The sequence below is a fragment of the Apteryx rowi genome, unplaced genomic scaffold (assembly GCF_003343035.1).
Source record: "Apteryx rowi isolate R43461 unplaced genomic scaffold, aptRow1 scaffold_524, whole genome shotgun sequence".
Lineage (NCBI taxonomy): Eukaryota > Metazoa > Chordata > Aves > Apterygiformes > Apterygidae > Apteryx > Apteryx rowi.
In genome coordinates, this window is record NW_020450788.1 from 219489 (window position 1) to 244442 (window position 24954).

Genomic DNA, 24954 nt, shown 5'->3' on the forward strand with positions numbered 1-24954 from the left:
TAGAAAACTGAAGTCTGCTGATACCTTAGTGAAGCTTTCTAAACCATTTGTGACAATATGAATTATATTCTTAGTAGACATCTTCACYGTAGAAGAAACAAGCATTGTGTCTGCTCTGAAGGAGTTGGGGAATCAAAATATCTTCTCAGTCAAGGTGATCTGTTGCATCCATGACTGTATTGCCTTGAATAAAAATTGTTTTTTTTATATATATTTCTCCTTCAAAACCAAAATTGCCTTTCCTAATGTTTCATTAACCAGTTCTGGCCCTATCAGACTCTATTAGCTCCATTTTTGTATTTGAGATCTGTATTTTTTATCATTACAAGGCACTAAATAAAAACTGCAGATAAAATTGAAATGAGCTTTCTACAGTTAGAAAATACTGTTTATCCTAACACACAGTAGCACTACTACAGATGCTTTAAAAAATACTTCAGATGTAGTTTTTCATTAATACCATAAGTTGTATACAGGCCATCATATAAATTGTACAACCCCATTTAATACCAGAAAGAGTTTTTCCAGAGACATCATTGGCAGTTTGGAAATTTTTGCTTTTGCAAGTTAATTGAAAGGTTCTCCTTATAATCTGCTTGGTTTTGGGAAAATTATCAGTGATTTGCTAACACCTTAAGAGATGCAGTCTTCCAATTACAGAGTTTCTGTTAAACCACATTCAGTAATGCAAAGATATTTAGGTGATCATAAGTTCTATAATCTAGCAACTGCAACAGTCAACAAGTCTTTATGATGTTCCTGCAGAGCCATTTGCTAAACACAGTGTATGCTGCAGTGCATACAAGTACATTACATTGTACAGGAAATTCTCATATGCAACTGAAATTAGCTATCACAGTAAATGAGGGCAAGAACAGGCTGAAAGCCCTTCCCCTCTGACCAGCTTACCACTCTCTATCTGTCCTACAAAGGAGCTTTAAAGCTGTATGTAGCTATTGATTACAGCTACAAGTGCAAACACACTCATTAGAAAATAACTATATGAAAAGCAGAACTAGATAACAATTAAAATTTAAGCTTTTCCGCTGTAATGCATGAATTAAAAAATGCATTTTTGACTTTAATGCTTTTAAAGTTTTATTCTGGACAAGTGAACAGTCTTGTACTACAGCAACAAGCTATTTTTAAAAGATCATTAATGTTAAAACCAAAAGCAAAACACCAACAACAAACTTACTGAGTACATTGATATCCACGAACTTCAGGCTTTGGCTGATGTTTCTTTATGTGTTTACTGAGTCCTGATGCCCTGTGGAAAGATTTTCCACAGATGGAGCAGAGATACTTGGATTCTCCTGGCAAAACAAAACAAAATGTATTACAAAGCCAGGCCACCATCTCTCTGGAATGCTCTGTAAGAGTATTTTCTTCTCACATAATTTATCTGAAGTAGTCAGAGCAGTGCTACAAAGAAAAGTAAGTTTAATTACACACAGATGGAATTCTGAAGTGTATTTTGTATATACCAATGTAATAATACATGGAGGGTGAAGTAACAATTCTAAATGACTTTATTGAATGTTTCTAAACACAGGGCACAACATCATAGCTACTAATTAGTCATGAAAAAAGTCAATAGGCTAAAAAACTGCCTTCTTGCATAAAAGAAAAAGATTGCCTGCATTCATATAATATGGAGCTCCTCCAGCAATGCAGCATTATTTGTGGACGATTTAGGCCTTGAATCCGTGGAACAGTATGTTAAAAGAAAAGCTTTCAGCTCCAATCCATCAATTTAGGAGTGCTGAGTACTAATATAAATTCCACCATTTCTGGAACAAATTATATTAAGAAAAAGTGTCTCTTATTTTTGATTCTGCCCAACTCAGGAAACAAGAAACACAAACAACTCCTGCATATTACAATATATTTTAAAATGCTGTTCATATTAAATTACTATATTGTCATCTTTCTAAGATGTTTCAAGATATCAACTTTTCAGAATTTCAGTATTCTATTTTCACAAAACAATTTTTATACAAATTTTGTATTTCTCAGTTAAAAGGACAGCCTTCAAAGTGGTGTCTTACCATGAGAGTTTCAAAGAAAAAGATTTACTACTCCTTTGAAATGAAGAGAGCTGTCATCGAAAACTCTTACAGTTTCCAGATCATACAGAGTCCAATGAGAATGGAACACACTCAGAACTTTAAGAGGATATCTTACAATGATACTTAGAAATAGGAATAAAAAATAAAGTATATCTCTTGTCATTAAAAAAAACACTTTAATTCAAGTAATCTAGAACAGCTATGTAGTTATATACTAGTTTTCCTGTTTTACAAAAGCTTTATTAATACAGCAAGTCTTACAAAACATGAGGAGATTCTTAAAGAGATTTAACTTCGCAAGTTTTCTTCTGAAAGGATAAGCTCTAACTCTAGGTGCTCCAAACCATTCCAACCTGTTGCCTATCTTTGGTAGGTTGACAAGATATAGGCATAAATAAGTAAATAAAAACACAAGAACAGACTAACCACATTCCCTCCCTGTTCTTGCACAGAATATTTAAATACTAACTTTAAGCTATGGTAAAATAAGCCCCAAAAGAAATGCAAAATGACTGCTTACACCTTTTTCAAATGTTTGGCCAAGAGGAGAGAAAGGAGAAACTGTTCAGTTCCTTTGAAACTAAAGAACACTGTTGAAGATCACTAGTGTACAAAAGCAGTCCAAGGTAAAAGGTTCTTCTTTCTCATCACGTACCTGTATGAATGCTCATATGTTCCTGAAGACTTCTTTTTGTGACAAAGGACTTTTCACACAAGTCACACTTGAACTGTTTCTGTACTTCATGGAGAGCTAAGTGCATTTTTAATCCGTGCTTATACGTAAAAGTTTTTCCACAAACCTAAAAATTCCAAATCCAGTGGAATAAGACAAACAAAACCCAATATGTAATAGGTTTTCAAAGCAAAAGTGTTAGTTTAACTTGAAACACAAAGAAAACCCCTTGTATTTCCTGGGAACCTGGATGATCAAGCCTGTGATTTCTCACTAGTGGTGAAACTGGTTTGTTAAAAAATAACACTCAAGGCAAGACATTTTATGGATGTAGGAATATTAATTTCATAATCCAACTTCACTCTAGTTCTTTCTCAGTCTTGGACTATAAGAATTTTGATCAGAAATACCACAGTAATTTTTCCCATTCTGAAGTGACCTAAACTAACCTAAAGTTTTGGATAGAGAGCAACTACTAGAATATCAGAATATCAGGAAAACATTAATAATTTTGATTAGAGTAAAAGGACTTTTTCTCTTTACCTTGCATGCATGTGGTTTTACACCTGTATGTTTGAGCATATGTATTCTGAGGGAATAGAGCTTAGGTAGAGTTCTCCCACATATATCACATATAAATTCCCGTTTAATTCGCCCTTTCACTGAAGACACGCCTGTCTCTTCTACACTAGCAGTTGTAGCATTCACCTCAGTCTTCCGTGTGTGTCGGACAAGATGGGCTCGTAGAGAGGCCCCATACTGGAATTCTTTTTTACACAACTAGGAAAGAAAACATAGAACTTTACTTAGTATCTAATGTTTTGAAATTATTTCAAGAAAGGTAATTAAAGGTTTTAAGTATAGTAATATAATTAGCTAAGTCTATAATCTGACTCCAATAGGCATTATCTCATGTTAATTATTAAGTGTTGAATTTTACAGCTACTGACAGAACCACCGATCAGTTCCCAATAAGGCTAACTTCCAGACTAATCTAAATGCAGTTGCAAATTTACCAGTGAGGTTAAGAGCAAAGCCCACTGCTAGCACTGTCTTGAGCAGCATGTGCGCTCCCATGTCACGTGATGCTGTCAGGCCACACGGCCACACCACCTTTTACCCCACCCCATTCAGATCAGCGCTGCATCTGTCTCTGAAAGCCATAAGAAAAATAAATGCACATACTAACAGAAGCAAGAAAATAATTACTAATGCAATTAATGAATCAATTTTCAGAAAGAGAGAGGCTGACAGACAAAAACTTACTGGGCATTTATAATCTTTAGTTCTTTCATGTTTCAGTGTGTGCATTATAAGTGCATAGCGCCGCTGGAATACCATTCCACACTCAGAGCATTTGTGCTGAGCTTCTACTTCATTATTTTCTGTGGTCTCTCTTTTGGGCTGTTTCATTTTTTTCCCTCTTTGTACCAGTTTCATGGCAACCTAAGTTGGAAAAAGTAACACTTGAATCAATTTTATAATGAACTTTATTACGCTGTATTTCCTACCTTCTCTGAAAATTAGTACTAAAAGTCGATGTTTTTGACTAACTACCTAATTTTGCTTAGTTTACTCAGTTGCTAGAAAGTTATGCCCCTTCAGTTCATTGCAAAACTACAGATCTCATGGCAGCGAAAAACTGGTCTTGTTTTAAAACCATAAACTGGATATAATTATAGGACACAACAATGTATCAGTTCAGAGACAGCTAACTCCTCAGGCCAGAGTAACTGGTTAAGAGAGAGCTAAGAGATAGTTACAGAGAAAACCCAAGTTCTTCCAATCACCATTTCTATCAAATGCTTCCAACCGTTTCCTTCATTCCAACTTCCCTTTTCAGGATTTATATTTGCTTCACTTCAAAAGTCATCAGATAAAACAAGTAGCCTAATTCATTCTTATCAGTCATCAAGGACAAACTCAGTTATTAACAATGTGTAAAAAAAATTACAATATTTAAACAAAGTTGTTCTCGGTTAAGATCATTCCAGCTTTACGAATGTTTTTTTGTTAGGCAATATTGGCAGTGATACCTGCGGCTGGTAATCTCATTTTCCTATGCAGAAATTTGCTGTCAAGTTCTTTAAAGGCCAAATTTTAAGTGATCATGCTGAAATTTCCTGTATCAGGTGTTTCTCCTCCATGTTTCTGAGAATAAGGCAAGGGAAAGAGTACATTGCACCCCATTTCTCCTCCCCATTCCCACAACAAGCAAAGCATTTAACAACTTTTGAAAACATGCTAGCCCTTCCACGTCTCATATGACCAAACTGAAATTTGACACAGGGCTGACATTTTCAAGTTTTTTAATTTCGCTGTTGCTCTGAATGTTCATGCAAACTTGGCCAAATTGTAAAGGCACAAAAATCATTTTGTTCAGTAGATGATAAATACAAGCTTGGAAAATATTCCATTCATACAAAGCATGCTTCATCCCCCAACATCTCTATGCCAACTGCAATTACTGTAATTCAAAAGCCAGAAAATTTTTTCATGTTATTTTTCCTTCTTGTTATTCTTCCGGTATCAAAACTGGGAATCCAGGGAGGAGCATCTCCCTGCTCCCAATGCTTATATTAGATCCAGTGCCATGGTGGGTGGGTGTGTAGGAAAGCATGAGGCAAAAATGCAAAAAGCTATGAAGTGAGTGAAGACAAGCTGGGGGAAGCAGAAACCTATTCCTAATTCCAGTTCTGAGCAATTATCTAAACCAACATTTTTTCCATGGGTGGCCACTGTCTGTATTCCTCCCTTATCAAGGAGTCAGATTTACAAACTGCAAAATAAGTTAACAGGAGCTGTTCCTGAAGGTAAGATATCCCCCTGCTCGATGCAGTGAATACCACCTATCCCTAAGCAACAATAGGGGCAAGACTCCTGAAGGGGAAAGAATAAGAAGACAGTTTCATAATACATGTATTAAAACTTGTTCAATTATTACACATTTGCCATTTCTGAGTGCTTGACTTTTAAATATCAGTGCTCTTTGAACATTTTTTTGTTTTTGTTTAAACAAACTGACCCCAACCTGGGTGCAGCAGGACTGGATTATTGTGGTTTATGACTACATCTCAAGAGAGGAACAGTCTCAACAAATGTAGGGCCTCATTTTTGTAATGGACAAATATATAAATATATTTGCCTATTACCGATATAGTCACATACTAGCTAAGAATTAAACTCCCAAATCGTAAGAATTTTAGGGAGCAGATACACCTTCTGTCCTGCCATAAAAAGCTACGAAGAAAATACTCAAACAACTAAGCTAACAATACTGAGCATTCTAAAACCTCCAAGCTGAAAGGAATTTTGTTGTCAATTTATTTTACGCAACAGCCATATCTTAGAATTTACTTTGGTTTTCTGTAATGCTAGTTTCTCACAAAAGAAAACCATCTTTTCAGATTGGTCTGAGAACATGGGACAATTTAACTGACAACAGGCCTAAACAGAGATAGGATACCTGCTGTATTGCAGATTTGGCATTCGTCTTTCTACTTTGCAGTTTTTTTTCAATTCCTTTATGCAACCTGATATATCCACCTTCACTAACAGAACGCTGACGAAGCTTGCTTTTGTAAGTATCATCTTGGCTGGAAGCTACATTTTCCAGCTGTGAAACAGAAATGCTCTGTTCTTTGCTTTGCCTGCCATGATTTTGCTTGACTATTTCTGAGGAGTCTTCAGAAGCAGTCTCTGCATTTGCTGTATTGCTTTCACTCTGATCTGTCTCAGTTTTTGTCTCACTTTGCGTGTCCATGCCTTCCACAACTGACAGCTCAGCCTGTGCAACAGACACGGTGCTATTTGACACGCACTCCACCAGCTGCATTTTGACATGATTTCCAGTTGCGTCACACTGTTCCACAGGCTTTAAAAGATCATCAGCGGTGGCCTCCGCAGGCTCTGGGGGCAGGAGGTCAGCCTGGGGTGCTGCTGCCTCCTCCTCTGGCTCAGCAGAGGAAGGAGCGCCATTCACAGCTGCTGCCACTTCACTGGCTGACACCTCCGCTGGCACAGGCTGCTCAGAACCCTCCACAGGCTGCATTTCAACTTCAGTCTGCTCTGCTAAATTTTGTGTTGACTCCACTGTATGAATATCTCCCTTTTGGTACACTGTAATTTGTTTCTCTTCCATCTGTTTGTGCACATTTTCACAGATTTCTAGGACCTCTGACATGAAAAGATGTCGGGCAAGCATGGCCACTTCTGCCATACTACAAAAGTCAAAAGTTAACTCTGAAGTATAAGCAAATTCCAATAGAGGGAGAAAACTTGACTTGCAAAAGCCTGCCAGGAATAAAACAAGAGATTAGAGCAAATACAGACGACCCCAAACAATACCAAAATATTCCATGCTGGGTACAACAGTTCACCTTTGATATGGTTAAGTCTGAAATTTAGAGTGAAATACACTTGCAAATATCATCGAAGCCCCTGCACTGGCCTCAATTGATTATCATTTATACAAAAGCAACGTCCTGCTGTATTTTTTACATTGAGTCGAACTCTGACMACTTTTTCAGTAAGTAAACACAACTGAAGTATTTTCACACTAGAATTCTCTGGAAGATTGTTTCAAGATGCTAGGAGGGCCACAATATTCTTGAAGTGGGTTAACCCTAATTTAACCAATATCCTTTTGGACTTGCTACATTGCAAAAAGTAGTGATGACTTAAGTAATAACTGATGTGGCAGAGAGCTAACACAATAAAGTGGTTAATGAAAAAAAGACAAATAGATATAATTGCTTAAAAATCAACCCGTGGTGTAATTTTGAGAAGTCCACCAATCATTAATATTTAATTTTGGGGAACTTCTGGAGCATCATGCCAGAAATCCATTGTTTGTGAAAGTCTATTATTCAAGCAAAGACAGACACAGGTAGAGAACTAGTGAGGAAGCAAAGAAAAAGACATGTCTACAATATTCTCCATCACTAAGAAGCTATTTTTGGAACATTTATTTTAAGAGTGTTTCCTATCTTTAAGGTACCAGAAGGGTTGAGAAATAAGCAGAAATATCTGTAGTAATGTTTTACAAACATAGGAAACAATTAGGTATTTGCTCAGCAAAACAGCTCTTGGAGAATCTTCTTGATTTATTTCAGCATTTGATTATGTTCCCTGCTCTTTAATGTCTGTGACTAATACAAGGAAAACACCTAAACAAGCTAAAAATCAATCCAAAGCTTCCCAGGAATTATGAGATGAAATCCCATAATCTGTTCAATATGGGAGATCAGATTATGCAAAACCAGAGTGATCATTTTAGCATTAAAATCAACACAAAATACTTCTAGATTAAAAGAAAAAAAAAAAAAGCAAGATTGAAGTGTTTGATTTTCTTGAACATGCAGAAGAAACCGCATCAAATGCTGTAAACCTTACTTAGGATATTACAATTTCTATCTTTGGAACCCAGAACAATTCACCTGACAGATCCACCACAGCTTCATGACTAGAGACAGCTCCCTTTTCAATGAAGAGCTCTCGGAAGTACTCGCTGTTGGCTGCCAAGACAGATTTGTGAGCTTTGTACTCCTCTCCTTCAATCAGCAGAGTCACATCACAGAACTGATTGGAAAGCCTCTGCTGATTCAGTTGGTTTAAGACTGACAGACAATGTTTGGAAGATGACTGCTTCACAAGGCCCTTACTGTCAACCTGTCATAAACAACATTATGAAAACTTCATTACATTTAGACTGTGCCTTTTTAAGCATTTACACTGAAACACAGAAAAGGATTATTTTCTGCAAACATAAAATCAGTTCAAGTCAATTTAATAAAATGGTTAATTTTACTATTGTTCTCTTTCTTTAAATGTTTCAAGTCTCCCCCAACCTTCTAACACACAGTTAAAGCAGACAACTGGAAAAATGGGAAGACACGGATATTCAAACAATTCTTTGATTGTATTTTTCAGAGCTACAGTCTGAAAAAATTTCTAGATTCAGAAGTCTATACATGCATATGGACTCCCCATTACTACCATCAAGAATTGATTATACAAATATAGGCATTATTTATTAAAGATCAGATACAGATTCCATGAGAATCTTGTATATGATGTATTACTACAAACATTTTAGGAATTCATTTTCCCTTAGGTACTATATGCATAAATAAAGGGAGGTGTAATTTTTGACATGCTATAATTAATTTCACATCATATATACCAACTGCCTGTTTCTACATACCCAGTATATTTGGCAAAATTTATGCCATCTTCTTACTGCAAGATTATCACAAGAATGGAAAATAAGTATGTCACTAAGACTGTGTTAACAAATGTCTTAAATACATTCAGATATAAACAATGTAACTTACAAATACAAGCTCGTGCTTCGCTATTGGCTTCTTCTTCACAGACTTTGGGAATGCAGCTGGGATTGATGTCGTATTACTCAATTCCTCATCTGTTTCATTACTGTCTTCATGAGATTTTGCATCCAATCCTAGTTCCTCTAGCATTTCAGAAGGATCTGACAGAGATCTAGAGCGATCTAGCTTTTCCTGGCACTTACTGCATTCTTTAATGTAATCTTTAACTTGCTTAAGAATACCTAAGAAAAAATGAATGGAGCTTGATTAGGCCTCTAGTTTTCATTCAATTTACTTTAAAGATGTAATTAAGTATGTAATTGATTAGCAAAAACATATTACAAACTTATTAAGAAAAATAAAGTCAGTCATCTACACTTTCATTCTTTGATTTCTTTTTATTAATCCTGCCTCTCTATCATTCTATCGTATGTGAATGCCATTACTGTAATCCACAGTTAATTTGGGATACAAACGTTTAAGATCATTAGACCAAGCAAACCATCCTAGAAAGATTTTAAGGATATTAAAAAAAATTCTTATTTACACGTTTGCCTTAAGAATCCCAATACATCACAAACTGTAACACTGATCTTGCATTTAGCTCCATGGAAGTGGATCTCAGAGCTCATCCTCACTGAAGAGGAAAGGAATTGGAAGGCTCACATAAAGGCAGTTGCAAAATTGTGACTGTGTTATATGCAGTGACACTCATACCCGTCACTAACACTGATTTAAGTCAATTGCTTGTGATTTGGAAAATTAAAGAAACTTCCTTTCCCCCCAGTACTTTAACAGGTGTACCTAAATAATTTCAGGCACTCAACGGTTCCTAAGTCTAGGGTCCTCTTATAGATATGAAGGCATTTTCAGTGTACGACTCAAATTCATTCATTTCACTAGGACACCATAAAAGTATACATACTGACAGCTTTGCCTCGATAGTTCAAAAACCTACCACAGCTCAAAAACTCAGTTGACATGGAGTTAGGGTTGCACTGCTTGCACCTTTCTAGAACATGACATGCTCTATCACTGTATGCATACCTCTGTAAGGACCAGGAAACCACAGACTTCAGACATGTTCCAACCCAAGACATTCATGCCCCTTGGAAACACTTTTACATTTCCTTGATTTCAGTTGCAACCAGGACTAGTTCTGAGGCCATAAGGTATGGACTCCTGTCTGCAGATCTAATACCCTTCTTGACCACTGGGCTACAGTCCAGCCCACTGGTTTCCAGTTACAGAGCAGCCAGATACAACAGCTTGGCACCCATCTAGGGAGGGTGACTAGGCCAGAGCTGCTGTCCACTAGCAGCAGAAGGGGATTGTCATGGCAGGGGAAACCAGAGTTGTCCAGGAGACATAGCAAAGAAATGAAACAGTTGAACTAAAAGCAGAGAATAAATTCTATTATTCTCAGTGCTGGAGAAATATAAGGGAAAAACAAGACATAAGCAGAAGAGAAGATAGGTCATGCAAATAAAGACAACCAATAAGCTTAAAAGATACAGAATAGAGAATGTCTTAGTCTGACAAACAGAAGGCAAACTGAAGTCCACTACTGGGTAAGGAAGTTTCAAGTAAAGGATGACAGTAGATGCTAGAACAGTCTAATATTGAGCAGACAATGAGAGCCCAGGTGGAGGCAGGGAGAACATAATCCAAAATACATGTATCAATCTTGAGCTACCAAACCCTTTTCCACACCAAAGTTCTTCAAATCAATGAGATCTGGCCTGGAAGAATGGGCTGCAGCTAGAGCAAAACCACTAAATTTTAAGATAGGGAAAACTAAAGCTGAAATGGCAAATTTGCTGACTGGTGGCTGAAAAAAGCGGAACGAGAAGCAGTATCAACAGAAACTGGTCCCCAGGCAACTGAAGAGCCAGAAATTTGTTTAATGGATACATAATACTAAAAGTAGAACACCAAATCCAAAGGGAACACAGGTTTCAAGTTATTGGCTCAGCCTAAGGAAGGCCACGACTGGGGAGTATCAATACCTAATTCACTACTTCTAAGTGCTGTTAGAAGTGTTCACTGTTTCTAACTGCTGCGACATCACTCGGGCCCCAACAGAGGATTAGTTCTGTGTTTTCAGCTTCTTACTGGAGGAAAGGGAAAAATGTAAGGATGAGGGCAAAGAACATGAACAATTGGTGACAGATCTGCTATTTGTAAGGGGAGCAAAATCCATGAGTTAGCTGAAAGAAGTATTACCAGGTTAAGGGCTGAAACAGATCACGTGGAAAAGATTACTGCTCCATACAAAATGCAAAAGTTGAGAAATCTCTACCTTAAGTGGTCTATGTTGGATTATTAGGACAGTTAGGCTCTGTGTTTCTATATATTCAAAGCCCTGCTACTGATTTAAGAAGCCCCAAGAAACCCTGCTGACAAATACGCGATGAACACAGCAGGGCCTACCTCTGAATAAATGACCCGCAGATGCAGCACCCAGACCATGAGTTTTGCGGAGGTTTAAAGGCACGCAGCCCTTCGGTCAGCGAGCAGCAGTCCCCTCGGGCTGCAGTCTCTTTTGGCAGGGCCAAAAGGCACAGGTTTGGCGGGCACAGCGCGCACCCCGCCGCCTTCCCCAGGGACCCCCCGTCCGGGGCCACACCTCGGGGGGGCTCGGCTCGGCTCCCCCGCGCGCCGCCCCCGCCGCGCACGCGGCGCCCAACGGCCGCGCGCCCCTCACCTCGCCACCAGTACTTCTGCGAGAGCCCCTGCCAGGTCTGCAGGCGGGTGCGGTGGGCGCCGTCGGGCGCCAGGTGGGCGGCGTGGATGAGGCGGGCGCGGCGCTCGGCCTGCAGCACCACCTCGAGCTCGGCGAAGCGCTGCTGGTCCCGCTGCCGCCGCTGGTAGTAGAGGGTGCCGTCGCGCACCACGTAGCAGGCGGCCGCCTTGCGGATCTTCCGCTTGGCGTTGCCCTCCGTGCCCGGCGCGTAGGGCTCCCGCTCGTTGGTCAGGTAGCGCAGGATAGCCAGGTAGCTCTCCTCGCTGGACATGGCGGGGCGAGGGGCAGGCAGGGAGGAGGGGAAGGGGGGATAGGGGAGCCGGTGGCGGGGGAGGACGGGGGTGCTCTGGGGAAGGGGCTGCCTCCGCCGCGCCCCCCTCCCCCGCGCCTTCGCGTCAAGCCGGACTCTCCCCGCGCCGGGCAAGAGGAAGGTGCTGGGCACGCTGCTCTCTCAGGCCAGGCGGGTGGGGAGGAAGATCAGCCCTCGCCCCCGGGGCAGAGGTGCGTGCGGGCGCTGCCAGGGAGCGTCTCCACGAGCGACGGGGCCCGCCGGGGCCGGTCACATGCGGTGCGCCCGGGAGAGAGGCGCCCCGGCGCTTCCCGGGCTGGGGGGTCTACGGAGGTGCCTGCCAGGGCAGGGAGCGGGGAGAGCATGCGCTGCCAAGAGCAGAAGGATCCCGGCCTCCCGAGTCCCCGCCAGCCCCTCACCCCCGGGGGGGGGGGGGGGGGGGGGCGGAGACCGCGGCCCGCAGGCGGCGGGTCCGGCGGGAGCCAGGCCCGGGGGGGAACTGGAGTTTCGCAGCCAGCGGCGGCAGGAGGGAGGAAGAAGCTCGGGCAGCAGCAGCAACGGAAAGACAAAATGGCTGCTGCACAAGAGGAAATGAGGTCAGAAGCCCGCGCGCATGGGAGGGGAGGGGGAAGGGCGTGGGCAGCGGGAGCCGCGTGTGCGCGGCGAAAGGGAGTGGCGTCGGCCATCTTGGAACCGGGCAAGGGAAAGGCAAGGCGGAAGGCCGGGCGGCGGACATCTTAGAGCCGGGCAAAGCGTGTGAGGGACGGGGCGCCAGAAGGAAGGGGGGCTTCTAAATACATATGTCTATAAAAGTAACTTTGAAACGAGCGTCCTCCCTTCGAAACAGGCTCAGGAGATATAAAGGTGGAGGTAAGAACTAAGAGAAAATTTGAAATAGCGTTTCATGTTGTAATATTAATGTACATATCAGGAAAAGCAAAATTGGTGATGTGTTTGTACCAGCGTGATCCAGGCGTGGTGGCACAGCAACTTGAGCTCAAGAGGGATTGTTAATACATTAAGAGTCCAAGTGTGCATTTTTTTTTTTGTAAAAGGGGAAAAAAACTTTTTTGAATAATGATTTCTGGTTTTCCTTTATCTGTCTTCTGACTTGATTAAATTTTACACATTTAATACAAACGCAAAACATACAGCTGTACAATGGAACAACAGAAGGCCATTGTCAGCTATGGGGATTGGTTTGAGCATAGCCAACAGTGATCCTTCCCCTCTATTTAGCACTTGGAGACTGCATCTGAACTACTGTGTCCAGTTTGCCCCCTCCGCCCCCAAACCAAGGATATTGACATCCTGGATGGACCAAGCCCAGCAGAGTGCCATGAAGATGATCAAGAGGGGGTGCACATTATCAAGGATCATGAGCACATGTCAAGAGTCAGAGCTGGGTTTGTTCAGCTTTAAAAAGAGAAGGCTTTATGGGGATCTTGTTGCTGTCCACAGCTACCTCATTGGAGCATAAAGAAAAGACAGAGAAAGACTCTTCGCAGAGAAGCACAGTAATGGGTCAAGAGGCAACAGACCCAAGTTAGAATACAGGAAATTCCAGTTAGCTGTAAGAATTTTTTTTTTTTAAACCATRATGGTGGTCAAATACTGGAACAGATTGCCCAGAGAGGTTGTGAAATCTCTGTCCTTGTTCAATACTTGACTGGACAGACATAAGCAACATCATCTAGTTAGAGCTGCTTGGGGGGGGGGGGTTGGACTAGATCACCTTTGGAGGTCCTTTTCACCTTGAGTTCTTTTGTGATTCTATGAAAAAGTATTCCATTTTAAAAGATAAATATTTAATAATCAGTTAAACTGCATTGGGCAACCACAAGGACTTTAATTTATGAATTTGTTATATTCATTGCATTAGGGTAAATCTGTGTTCAAGCTGAATAACACAGTGAATTATACCAAGTTAACACCCTGCTCTGAACAGTCTGCCTCACTAACAGCACAGCTTGTGAAAGAAGTAATCTGAGGGGCTGTTAGGTTTTCGCTCAGTCTCACTATCTTGGTTGGAACTCATCAATAAACACCAGGGAAAAGTTATCTTAGAGCATTCTGCATCTGCAGTAAAACCAGGTAGCCAAAGCCTGCAAACTTAAAAGCACATGGACTTATCACTCATATTTGACAATCAATTACTAAATAGCATGCTAATGGTATTTCGAACACTGTAAAAGCTGATCTTCACTTTTTAGCTGAGGAAACTCGTATGCAACAATTAAAACTAAAAGCACACAAACATGCATGCAGTGTACCAGCTGCTCAATACCAATAAAGACTGAAACAATCAGTATTTGACACATTCCTCCTATATTAGTTGTTTTATCAACATAGATGACTTTCAACAGGCTATTAGCCTTTATAGTTTTAGTTGATTAAGAGTTCCCCTCCCTATACCACAAAGCCATTTTCCTTCCCCTCTTCCCCCCCCCCTTTGAGTTCCTGGCTCCTTCACAACAAAGAAAGCATCCAAAGCTCTTCAAAGCAGTTGTAAGATGGCAGATGTGTTAAAAGCCAAACCAGTAATCCATTTTGCTTTTCAAAAGCTGCAACAGCTGAACTCAGTGTAGTGAAAGCCCTGAAGGGGGTATTTGCCATGTGAAATACTATTTTGGATTGTGAGAGATTAAAAGGTGACATCAATACATTGTGAGGAATCTGATCCAGAAAATAGAGAAGTTCATTTCCTCCTATTCTGCCAGCAAGTCAAAGGGCATTGCTTTGCCAAGACTATTATTGCCTGTCGAAACTAAGGGAAAGTTTGGGCACATTGCTTACATAGTAAAACTAAATTAGAAAGAGATGTACTTTACATAAGAATTTAACAAATGGCTGTTCCCTCCCAGATCAGGGAGGTTACTAAAGGAACCCATTCTGGAACCCATTCTATATGAACCTAAACAGGCTTGAAGTAAATGCATGCTGTCAACTCCATATGAAGGTCACTCATGCTATTATCAGTGCTGTAGTAAGTGCTGCTAATTAGACCATACTTCCAGAAAAAAATGGCCCGACTGRGCTGAATAACTCATTTAGCTTAGTAAATGCCTAAGGAAAAAGTGCAAGACAGGATCCATTTAAAGACTTATGAAATGTCTTCTGGTACAGCAGATCCTCTGAGAAACCCCGTGTTTTATGGCAAGAAGCCGTTTTCTTTTTCAGTTTGTGAAAGCAGACATGGTTATTTCTTAGATTAACTCTCTTCAGGATCGCACACATAGCTGAACAGAACATGGCACAAGTTATGAAAGTTAATCGGGTGTTTATTCAGCACAGCTAACAGTTTGGCAAATTAGCGCTTTCCACCAACACGGGGAGCAGAAACCTTCACTGGTTTCACAATCTTCTGCTTAGGTGCTGCCTTTGTGGGAGCCTGTAAAGAAGCATTAAAATATGAGTAAAGGGAAGCARTTTACTGGCATTCCTAGAAGTGTCTCTACTTCACTCTTTAATTATATCACCTAATTTCTGTCAAGAATCTTAAGGTATTCATATCGTATCAGAATCATGTTAGCAGATTGTTACCACACATATCACTGTAAACCTGCAACACCTACAAGGCAAGTAACATACTGTACTAAGTTAGAAGTAATAATAAAGTATACGCTAGCTCTCATCAATGTATCATTACAAAGTTCTTAGCTAGCTGGAGATGTCACATCTGCTTAGACAAGCTTTTAGCCATCAACTATCTCTTAAATGGCCTCTAGTAAGACAGTGTTTTTATAGTAACGCTTATTCTTTTAAAATTTTCAACATGCTTCCAGATAAAAATGGATACAAAAATGCTTCTTCCAAAAGCAAATGAGAATTTCCAATTAAGCACTGCAACAGGTGGTTGTTGTTACAACATGGCATATTCCAAACGCTTTATGATTTCTATTCAACTACTGTATCTTACCTTTGCAGTGGAAACAGCTGTTTTCTTAGTTGCCTGTTTAGCCTTCTTGGCTTCTTTTGCAGCCCTGTTAATTCAGGGCAAAAAGAGTAAGTTATTCATGCCCGCATTCATTGTTTTTTTGTCCCTTAACTGTGAAAGCTCCAGAAAATCATGTAAGGAATGCATCATTTCAGGTCTATCCTCTGCATTCAGTACCTCTGGAAAGACTGCTACAGAGACAACAGAACTAGGTGCAACAAAAGCAGCATTTCCACAAAGGGAGAGGGCAAGAAGAGACCCCTCTGCTGATACCATTTGTTGCTAAGATCATCCCAAATATACTGATCTAAAGAAAACCACCCACCAAAAGCTTTTAAAACATGGGGCTCATCTAGAGTTTAAAGCTCTCCTAGAAAAAGCATTTATAATCTTTGAAATGCCTGGCATGGCTCCAGTTACCTGATTTCTTACCTAATAGCTTGCTCCCTCTGCGCCTTTCGTACTTCAGGCTTCTGATTTCTTTTAGCCATAATCTCAGCTAAAGATGCACCAGTAATAGCCCTTTGAAACTTAACAGCACGGCGCGTGCGCTTCTTCTGTATCTCTTCCTAAAATGGCAGAAGATGAAGACAGGCAATTAGTATCACAAGACAACCAAAAGGCTAGAGACAAATACAGGAACAAATCACCATTAAAATTGAAGCCATTATAAAACTATACAGAAGTAGTATGGTATGTTATAGCTCACTTTGGAGGTAACTCTAATTTCCCGATTTGCCAAAGCAGACTACTAGCTACCAATGGAAAAAAACAAAACAAAACAAAAAAAACTTTAGGAAGAAATGCCAAAATTTGGCCTTGTGTAAACCCCAGAAAAAGGGGAAGGAAGAGAAAGGGAAGAGAAAAAGCCAGGTTTGATGGAATCTTCCAAAGGGAACACAACACTTCCCACCTGTTTTAAGTGGTATCATGGTGCTGGGCAGTAGTATAAACTATCAAGCATGAACCTTTGACTTATACACATATACAAGCCTTTCTAGATGTGTTTTTGTTATGCAAATTCAAGTAAGAGCACTGAAAACACCTCGTGCTATAGCCCATGATAAATTTATCTTTTGCATACAGTGACAGATGCATAGGAAAGATCTCCTACTAAGTTATAGCCCAAAGTTTTCAAGAAGGTATGTGAGCATTTCCCCCACTCTTTACTTCCCAGATCATCTGCTTGCAAGTATGATCTACCAGATAATCAGCACTCTATGCTACCACCACTCTGGAAGTTTACAAGTCCAAACAATTAAGAACTCCACAGGTTAAACAGCATAACTCATCTTTTGCAGATTTTTTTTTTTTTTTAATCATATGCCACTAATACAAGTGTTCAAAGCTACTGAACCTACTATGGTTCTGAATGGGCCCTCAAAAAACTGCTGTAATACAGATGCAGTGCTTTTGCTGAACTGGTTACCTTTCAAATATAAAGCAACATATAAACTCATATAAAGACACTCACATTTGCAGCATTACTGACCAGTGTTCATTCTGGTTATATGGGTCATGCTTCTGCTAACTTTGAAGTTACCTCTATTCCAATCAGACCAGTGACCATATTTTTCAGTGGGAAACTTCAGAGCAGTGTTGGTTGCTGTATACTTACTGACTGTCCTTTCTTGTGTTTACGCCTATACAGAACAGTCCAATTGATTTGACGGGGGTTTCTCTTGGAAAGGAATGCAGATTCACATTTTGCATTCAAGAACTGAAAAACCTGGGAAAGGAAGCATTTTATGTAAGCTTTGTTTTTATGAAAAGCATTTATAAAGTTTATATTAACATATCAAGTAACTCTCTAACTCATTGTTTTTCATCACTTGACTTTTTTATTTCTTTATAGAAAACAGCACCCTTCCCAGACAACTCTGTCTTTTAAAATATGACTTGAAAACTTTAGTGTATGAAATTTTATCAATTAAAATGATCTCTTAAAAGGCATTCCATTAAATCAGGCCTAAAGAATTCCTTTTAATGGAATGTGCAGAAATATTAAGCTGCTTCATTTTGTTATGAAAAGAAAAATTGGCACATCAGGTATTATTTATTCATAGCACAATAAAACAATTTTTTTTTTTGAGAAAAGCTCAAATTACTACTTGCATCCATTTCTGCACAGTAGTCTTGGTGCTGTGAATAGTCATATCCAATATCATGCTTATCAAGTGTCTGTTCTCAAACTGCACTTCTTATATGTGTAGCTGAATAAGGAACACTCAGAGACCAATACTGCATCCAAGTTCTTCTTGGAATACAACTTGTTATTTACTGTTATAGTTTAAGAATAACACTAACCAGACCAATCTATTATTAGTTATGCAGTCCAACTTAAAGTTTAAACAAGTTCCCAGGAAAGCACTTGAAGATTCAGTTAGTCCATTTACTTAGCCCTCAGTTTGCAGGATATTCTCTGCATTAAGACGACTCTATTGGATATCGAAATATCAAATCCTCTTTTTATAGCTATCAATATCATATCTGTTTATAATAGCCCTACCTGCATAGGAGCCAGGAAGGGCTCTCCTCACTGTTTTATCCCAATGATCCACATCCAGTAAACTACAGGCAGTTTATGGTTTACTCTGACAACTCTAAGCACTAGATGCACTATCTCTAAACAGCATTTTCTACTGAGCTCGGATGTACCAGACCGGATGCTTTCAGACACCCTGCAGTCTAAAACCTGCGTCAAAGCCTCAGGCTGGAGCAGAGGCGCGGCCCCCGGCGAGCCGGCTCTGAGGGCAGCCACGACGCCCGCACACCGAGGGAAGCGGAGCGACGTGACTGTCGCTCAGCGCAGAAGCCCGAGCCGACACCGCCTCGGCGCCGCCAGAGCCCGGCGGGCACCGGCCCCAGGCGAGAGGCCTTTCCCCTCCCCTTCCCAAGCCTCCTCACCTTGCCGTCGGTGCGGGCGTAGCGGCGCCCATGGCCCGGGTAGATCTTGTACCCGCTGAAGCTGCACAGTTCGACCCTGCGCGAGAGAGAAGAGTTAGCGGAGACCGCTGGTTAGTCCCGACGAAAGCGCGGCACTTCGGGCCCCTCCCCCGCGGCCGATGGCGGCGGATGGAGCGGCGGTGGCGGTAGGGAGCCGCCATAGCGCTTACTTCATGATGGCGGCAGCTCCGAAGCGGGCGGCGGCCGCCGAGGCGAAGAGGAAAAGAGGATCATGGGAAAACGCCTTCTAGAGGCCGCGCGCTGCATGCCGGGAGGCTTCCGCCGTGCGGGGCGTCACGGGTGGCCGTCTCCGTCCCGCGGGGAGGGGCAGCCCTCTGGGAACGCTTAGTCGTCTCTCCTTTTTTTGTAATATTCGCTTAAAATTAACCTGGACGGTGCTGGGCAGTCCTGTGTGCCGGGTCGTTCATCCTAAAGGAAAAATAAATTTTCACCCGTGGGTCGAGGCAGCCAATCGGCGTCCAGCGCTCGGTTGCCTGGTGTGGTTGGCAAGCGGGAAGTATGGCGGCGACAGGAGCAGCAGCGGCGAGGACTGAGGCTCTCTCGCTAGTTGCGGGGGGTAAGGGAAGCGCTGGAGGCAGCGGCTTTACCGGGGCTGGCCAGCCGCATCGCCGCTGGCGCGGGGAAGGCTGGGCGGTGCGCGGAGGGGCTTTGTTTGGGTGGCAGTTGTGCACCGTTAAGCCACCGGGGCGCGCAGCGCACTCTGGGAGTTGTAGTATGGGGGGAGGCCGGTGGCTCGTGCCGGGTCGTGGGGGGACGCGGGGTTCGAACTACGAGTCCCGAGAGCCCCCGCGGCGCTCGGTGTGGGGGGCGGCGGGGGCTGAGCGGGCTGGCGCCGTCCCCGCCGCGCTCCCCGCCGCCGGCCGCTGGCGGCGGAGGCGATCAGCGCGGCGAGGGGTGAGGCAGCGGGGTGTCGGTACGCCTTCCCGGTGCCGTAGGGGCCCTCGCTGGACATGGAGGACCGGCCGGGCCCTTAGCGAGGGAGCTCGCCCGCGCCTTTGTAGAGGCAGCCAGGAGCTGGACGAGGGCGTCCCTTGTGGGCCCCTTTGCCCTACGGGGGAGGGCAGAGGGGTCCTGGAAGACAGTCCCTGCTCTCAGTGTGGGTAGTAATAATGCGGGGCTTGCTGTGAAGGCTTCAGGGCTCAGTGAGTAAGCAAAGGCCTAAGCGTAAGTTGTGAGCTTCCTGAGCTGGGGCCCTCATTGTGTCTATTTATGTACATATCTGCCGAAGTGGTAATAAGCAATTTTTTTTTTTTTCCTGGATATGAAGAACCCCTTGGAAAATGGGCTTATGCAGAAATTCTTTAATTAAAGAGGCCCAGTGTTTGCAGAGGTGGCTGTTTACATAAGAAACATGCAGTACTTTTTCCCTGGATGTGCAAAGACAAAGAGTGTGTCTGCTTCTGATACTGCTCACTAGGCATTGCTGCCCTTCAAAGCTCTGTGGGTTGCTGTGAATTTGAGAAGCAATGAAATGTAATAGGTCATCAGAGATACTTTTTTTAAAAAAGCTTATTCTCTGGTTGACAAATTGGTACAGCAAAAGTGCATCTCTCCATCCTTAGCAAAACTAAACTCTACATGCATGCAAACTGTAAGAATTTTCATATATAGTACCTGTGTTGGGTACAAGAACACTATTCTAAAATACGCTACTGAAAAAAGGGGGTAGGACTCTACTGAGCAGATAGTAAAGGATAAGCAAGCATTAGAATGGTTTACAGGGATGGTATGCAAAATACATGGCAGAGGATAAACATGTGGAAATGATTTATTTGCAGATACCATTATCACATGTACCCGGTGGTTCAAGTTTCCTATAGATGGCAACTTTTTTCCTTTTAACTCTATGTATTGACAGTTTTTGGCTGGAACTTTTTACTTATCTGTTCCACTAATTAAATGATATGCTAGCATATTTATAATTTGCTCCCACCCAAACATTACCTGTGCTGTAGCACGGCTATATGAATGGATTCTTTGTTCTGACTTCTCACTAGATATGTTGCTGGAGAATGTAGCGTTTAGCCTACCAGTGGAATTTGGAGACAGAAGCACCAAAATCCTGAGGCTAGATGCACTGAAGGATTTGGAGATTGAAGTCTTGGAGTGAAATCATTGGCCCTGGATTAGATGCATTCTCTATCCAATAAAATAGTGACATACATCAGATTACGATTTGCAGCAGCCAAACTGCTAACAGGAGGGATGCTTTAAAATAGTTGGTAGAAAATTTTAAAGAGAGGATGTTTAACCTTAAGTTAAATTCTTCTGTTGAATTTAAGCATCTAAATTGTGATAACAGAGAGGTGTCAGTCTCAGGCGGAAACCTTCTATTTGAGTTTGCCTAGATGGCGCTGTCAAAAATGGAGCAAGGTCTTTTTTTTTTTTGCTGAGACAGAGAAAAAGGAGAGAGGAAACTGTAGGCTTTTATTCAGAATGATATTCTTTATCATTCATGGTATGGAAAGCTGATGTTCAGGTTTTTCTTCAGGCTGAAGGCTGTCACATGRATATTTCACATTTCCAAGTTAAGTGCCCTAATCTTCAAATATTTTAGCAGGGCACTTAATAGAACTCTCTAGGAAGGTGAAATTTGTGGGTGTACATCCTCATCAGGTTTCCCATGTTCTGATTGACCAAAGGGCGGATGCTACTTGCTCCTCTTCCAGACCTCTTTCTCTCTCTCTCTCTCTCTCTCTCTCTCTCTCTCTCTCTCTTTTTTTTTTTTTTTGTAACAGATGTGGTTGCTATTGTGCATGGAGTGTGATCTTACAGATGTGTACTAGGCATGCTCTGAGTTTGCCTGTAGGCAGGAATTAAGGTAGAGAGTGCCTATACACAGATGGGTAGAGGTCAGACTGCTCAAAACCTGAAACCTTTGAGGAATTAAAAAAAAGTTAGGTGCCTGTGAAACTTTTAACTTAGGTGCTTAAATTTCACTCTTCTTCCCACTGCAGAGACTCTGGCTGTTATTGACGTGCCCAGGTTGTACTGGGTTTCTTTAGTGGAACAGGGACTGGAATCCACATCTTCCAGTAATTCCATCAGTTATTCTAATATATTTGGTCTGAAATAATGAATTTGCTTCAGTTTTACTGATACAAATGAACTTTTTCTACATAAATTATCTGTATGCATTCTAAAACAAATCTGTTTATCTTGCTTTGCATTTTCAGTGCATGTTCTCATTTATCAAGTGCTGAGGGTTTTTTTTCTTTTTTTTCTTTCCTTCTAAGGCTTGGTAGTTAACTGGTCAGGTCAAGGACTGCAAAAACTGGGTCCAACCTTACCCTGTGATGCTGATACTCACACTCTGATTCTGGACAAAAACCAGATAATTAAATTGGAACACCTGGAAAAATGCAGGAACCTGATGCAGGTCAGTGTTACTTGACTTGAATTTGTTATGAAATAATGGAACTGTGATGCTAATTAAAATCTTTCYGCTTTAAGGCCGCATTTTGTAATTGAAATTAGTTAGCAGTTACTGTCTTCACAGAAAAGTAAATGATGCTAACTAAAATAGAAAGCTTTGTTTTCTGTGTAGCCCTACGGTTGACAGTGATGTAAGGTGCTTCCCTGTTTACCCAAGTAACTAAAAGTACACTCAGTAAATCCTTATGGAGGGGGAGAAGAGGAACACTTAAAAATGCCACTGACAACCCTAATTTAAACACTTGTTTGCTTTTGAGTTCTTGATTTTTATAAGGTTAGACATAATTTAATCTTTCTTTGTGTAAGTCTAAATATGCAGACATGGATACACGCTCTTCCCCTTTGGGTTCCTGAATCTTCACAGAGGAGGAGGATTAGCAGCTGTAATTTGCAGAAAGACAAAATGCAGGTGTTTAGGTGACTTAAAGTGTTTCATAAAGTGTCGCTCTAGAAAGAGAACTCCCACCTGCGGTGCTGCATCCTCTCACCAGGGTGYGGCTTCCTCCGGTGTTTTGCATGCTTTGCCAATTAATCCTCTTCAATTTCCTCTTTTTTTCCCCATGTAATTTGATTTTGTTGTACTGTTTTTCCAAATAAATTTTTATTGTCTGTTTATTAAAAAAGAAATAAATACCATCAGTTGTGAAAGCTTTCTCATACCACTTTTAGGTTATTTCTAAAATCTTAGATTTAGGATAGATCTGGGCAACGATCAAGTAAGTGATTTGCTGTACGTATGTATCTCTATATATGTATGTGTGTGTATATAAACATAAAGACTTAAAAATACATGCTTACTAGAATGTACCTCTAACTCTTGGAATGTTGTGCACGTTAATTTTAATTGACACAAAGTGGTGGAAAGAAGCTGTGTGGAACAGGATGAAATGCAAATAGCAAATACCAAAATGTGAAATGGGAGGGTTCTATGTTTTCTTGTTAACCTGTCAAATCATATAAGCCCTGATGTTGCTAGTGCTTATACTTAATTATAATACTAGCAACAGTCCATTTAAATTCATGAGGCTGTTAGTGGTAGCAATGTTAAGCATATGCATGATGCTTGCAAAAATCAGAGTATAGTCCCTCAGAGAAAAAGCTGTACAAATCCAAGTAGTTATCACTGAAAGTGCCTCCAGATAGACATGAAGAAGTCACCTAAATAGTTTCTAGAGACAAGCTAAACTGAGGTAGGAAAAGTGAGTTTTGTTGTGATTTCCGCCCAGCCCCTCTTCCTCTCCCTTCAGGCAACCTAGTCATTCCCTTAACATAGGAGCTTGTTAAGTTTTAGCTTATACTTTCATTATCCATCAGAACAGTAATTCTGAGGTTCTATATTCTGCATTTGAAATACACTGTCAATTTTATTAGACTTGCTTGGAACTGCAAATGCACGGTAAGTTCAATAGAATGAATTTGAAATTGTTCTTAAATAACATTAAATAAATGGAAAAGTTAAAACTTGCATAGCTGAAACAAATTGATTGAAACAAAGCAGTTATAATCGTATTATTTTATTGCGTAGTGTTTACATGTTTAATGTCTAGAAGTATATTTCTGTTGCAGACTTCCCCTTCTGAATTTTTGATTGCTAGTGCAAATGTTTGCTAAGTCAGGACTTCCAGGTTTATCCTTAACTAGTTTGTGTTTTACAATTCTTTTAGCACTGAGCAAAAAATTAGTTCTAGTAACTGGTTTTCTGAGATTCATGTAAAATATGTTTTGTCTTCTGCCATGCTGATAGGTTGACAGTAAGTATGACTTCACACCACAAATGGTGCAACAATTTGCGAAATGGCTTGGCAATTCTGATTAAAAACTTATTTTAATATGAAACAATTCCTCGTTAATTTTCTTCCTTTTGTCAGATAGTGCTAAGAGGAGGATTCCTCTAATTTTGCAGTGTGAATTGTGAAGACAGCTTTCTGTGATCAGTAACTCATTTCCTTGCTCTTGCCGTTTCTTGTGCCTGAGTTATTATTTGCTTGAAAATGGAAAATACAGATTGAAATAATTTCTCTTGGAGTGGATTTTTAGCCACTAAAAATAAAAGCTGGACCATTGTGTCTGTAGAGCTTAATATTTGAAACTGTTTCTTTTGTTTGTGTGTCAATCTGCAGCTGTCTGTAGCCAACAATCGTTTGGTACGAATGATGGGTGTATCAAAACTGACTAAGCTCCGGGTGCTAAATTTGCCTCATAACAGTATTGGGTATGTGGAAGGGCTGAAGGATCTGGTGCACCTGGAATGGCTGAACTTGGCAGGAAATAACCTGAAGGTAAAGTATTTAGTTTTTATACATTTTCCAGAATCTATTGTAGCGGAAATCTGTAAAAAATGTTCTTCCCAGCAGTTTCCAAGGTTTTATTCTGTTCCACTTCAAAGAAATCTGAGTTTTTGTTTCTGGTTTTAATGGGAACAAAAGTTAAAGCTTTGTGCCTACTAGTATATGAAATCGAGGAGGACAAATTTTGGACAAGAATGATCTAGGGGAAAGAAAAGTGA

The 24954-nt window shown here is 41.1% G+C and overlaps 3 protein-coding genes and 1 long non-coding RNA gene across 18 annotated transcripts in view; 2 read left to right on the forward strand and 2 right to left on the reverse strand.

The window, feature by feature from the left end:
- The window catches only part of ZBTB11 (zinc finger and BTB domain containing 11), a 24915-nt gene extending 12235 nt beyond the window's left edge, over window positions 1-12680 (reverse strand). For 3 of the 4 annotated variants that reach the window (XR_003255883.1, XR_003255882.1, XM_026080530.1), the window contains exons 1-8: window positions 11782-12677; window positions 9081-9316; window positions 8184-8415; window positions 6212-7038; window positions 4012-4191; window positions 3289-3525; window positions 2728-2872; window positions 1199-1316 (exon numbers count right to left, since the gene is read on the reverse strand). Coding sequence is in view for 2 of the 4 variants with exons in the window: in XM_026080530.1 (XP_025936315.1) it covers window positions 1199-1316; window positions 2728-2872; window positions 3289-3525; window positions 4012-4191; window positions 6212-7038; window positions 8184-8415; window positions 9081-9316; window positions 11782-12091 (2285 nt within the window). In the remaining 2 variants the exon portion in view is untranslated. Of the gene's footprint in view, window positions 1-1198; window positions 1317-2727; window positions 2873-3288; window positions 3526-4011; window positions 4192-6211; window positions 7039-8183; window positions 8416-9080; window positions 9317-11781 lie in introns of all 4 variants that reach the window. The other variant, XM_026080531.1, reaches the window with a different exon arrangement.
- A 94-nt stretch (window positions 12681-12774) lies between these two features.
- Window positions 12775-14370, forward strand: LOC112973106. Its single transcript, XR_003255885.1, has 2 exons — window positions 12775-12979; window positions 13349-14370. It is a non-coding gene; the product is annotated as an uncharacterized LOC112973106 (long non-coding RNA).
- Window positions 14371-15369: 999 nt separating this feature from the next.
- Window positions 15370-19255, reverse strand: RPL24 (ribosomal protein L24). The gene is made up of 6 exons (XM_026080550.1): window positions 19163-19255; window positions 18954-19029; window positions 17665-17775; window positions 16479-16615; window positions 16029-16092; window positions 15370-15500 (listed from the first exon to the last, which is right to left on the reverse strand). The coding sequence occupies exons 1-6, from the start codon at window positions 19165-19167 to the stop codon at window positions 15420-15422; spliced, it is 474 nt and encodes a 157-aa protein (XP_025936335.1). The 5' UTR covers window positions 19168-19255; the 3' UTR covers window positions 15370-15419.
- A 114-nt stretch (window positions 19256-19369) lies between these two features.
- The window catches only part of CEP97 (centrosomal protein 97), a 30598-nt gene continuing 25013 nt past the window's right edge, over window positions 19370-24954 (forward strand). For 11 of the 12 annotated variants that reach the window (XM_026080543.1, XM_026080542.1, XM_026080536.1 and 8 more), the window contains exons 1-3: window positions 19370-19569; window positions 22250-22392; window positions 24569-24727. In XM_026080543.1, coding sequence (XP_025936328.1) covers window positions 19512-19569; window positions 22250-22392; window positions 24569-24727 — 360 coding nt within the window. In that variant the 5' untranslated portion in view covers window positions 19370-19511. Of the gene's footprint in view, window positions 19570-20061; window positions 20178-22249; window positions 22393-24568; window positions 24728-24954 lie in introns of those variants that run through there. The other variant, XM_026080540.1, reaches the window with a different exon arrangement.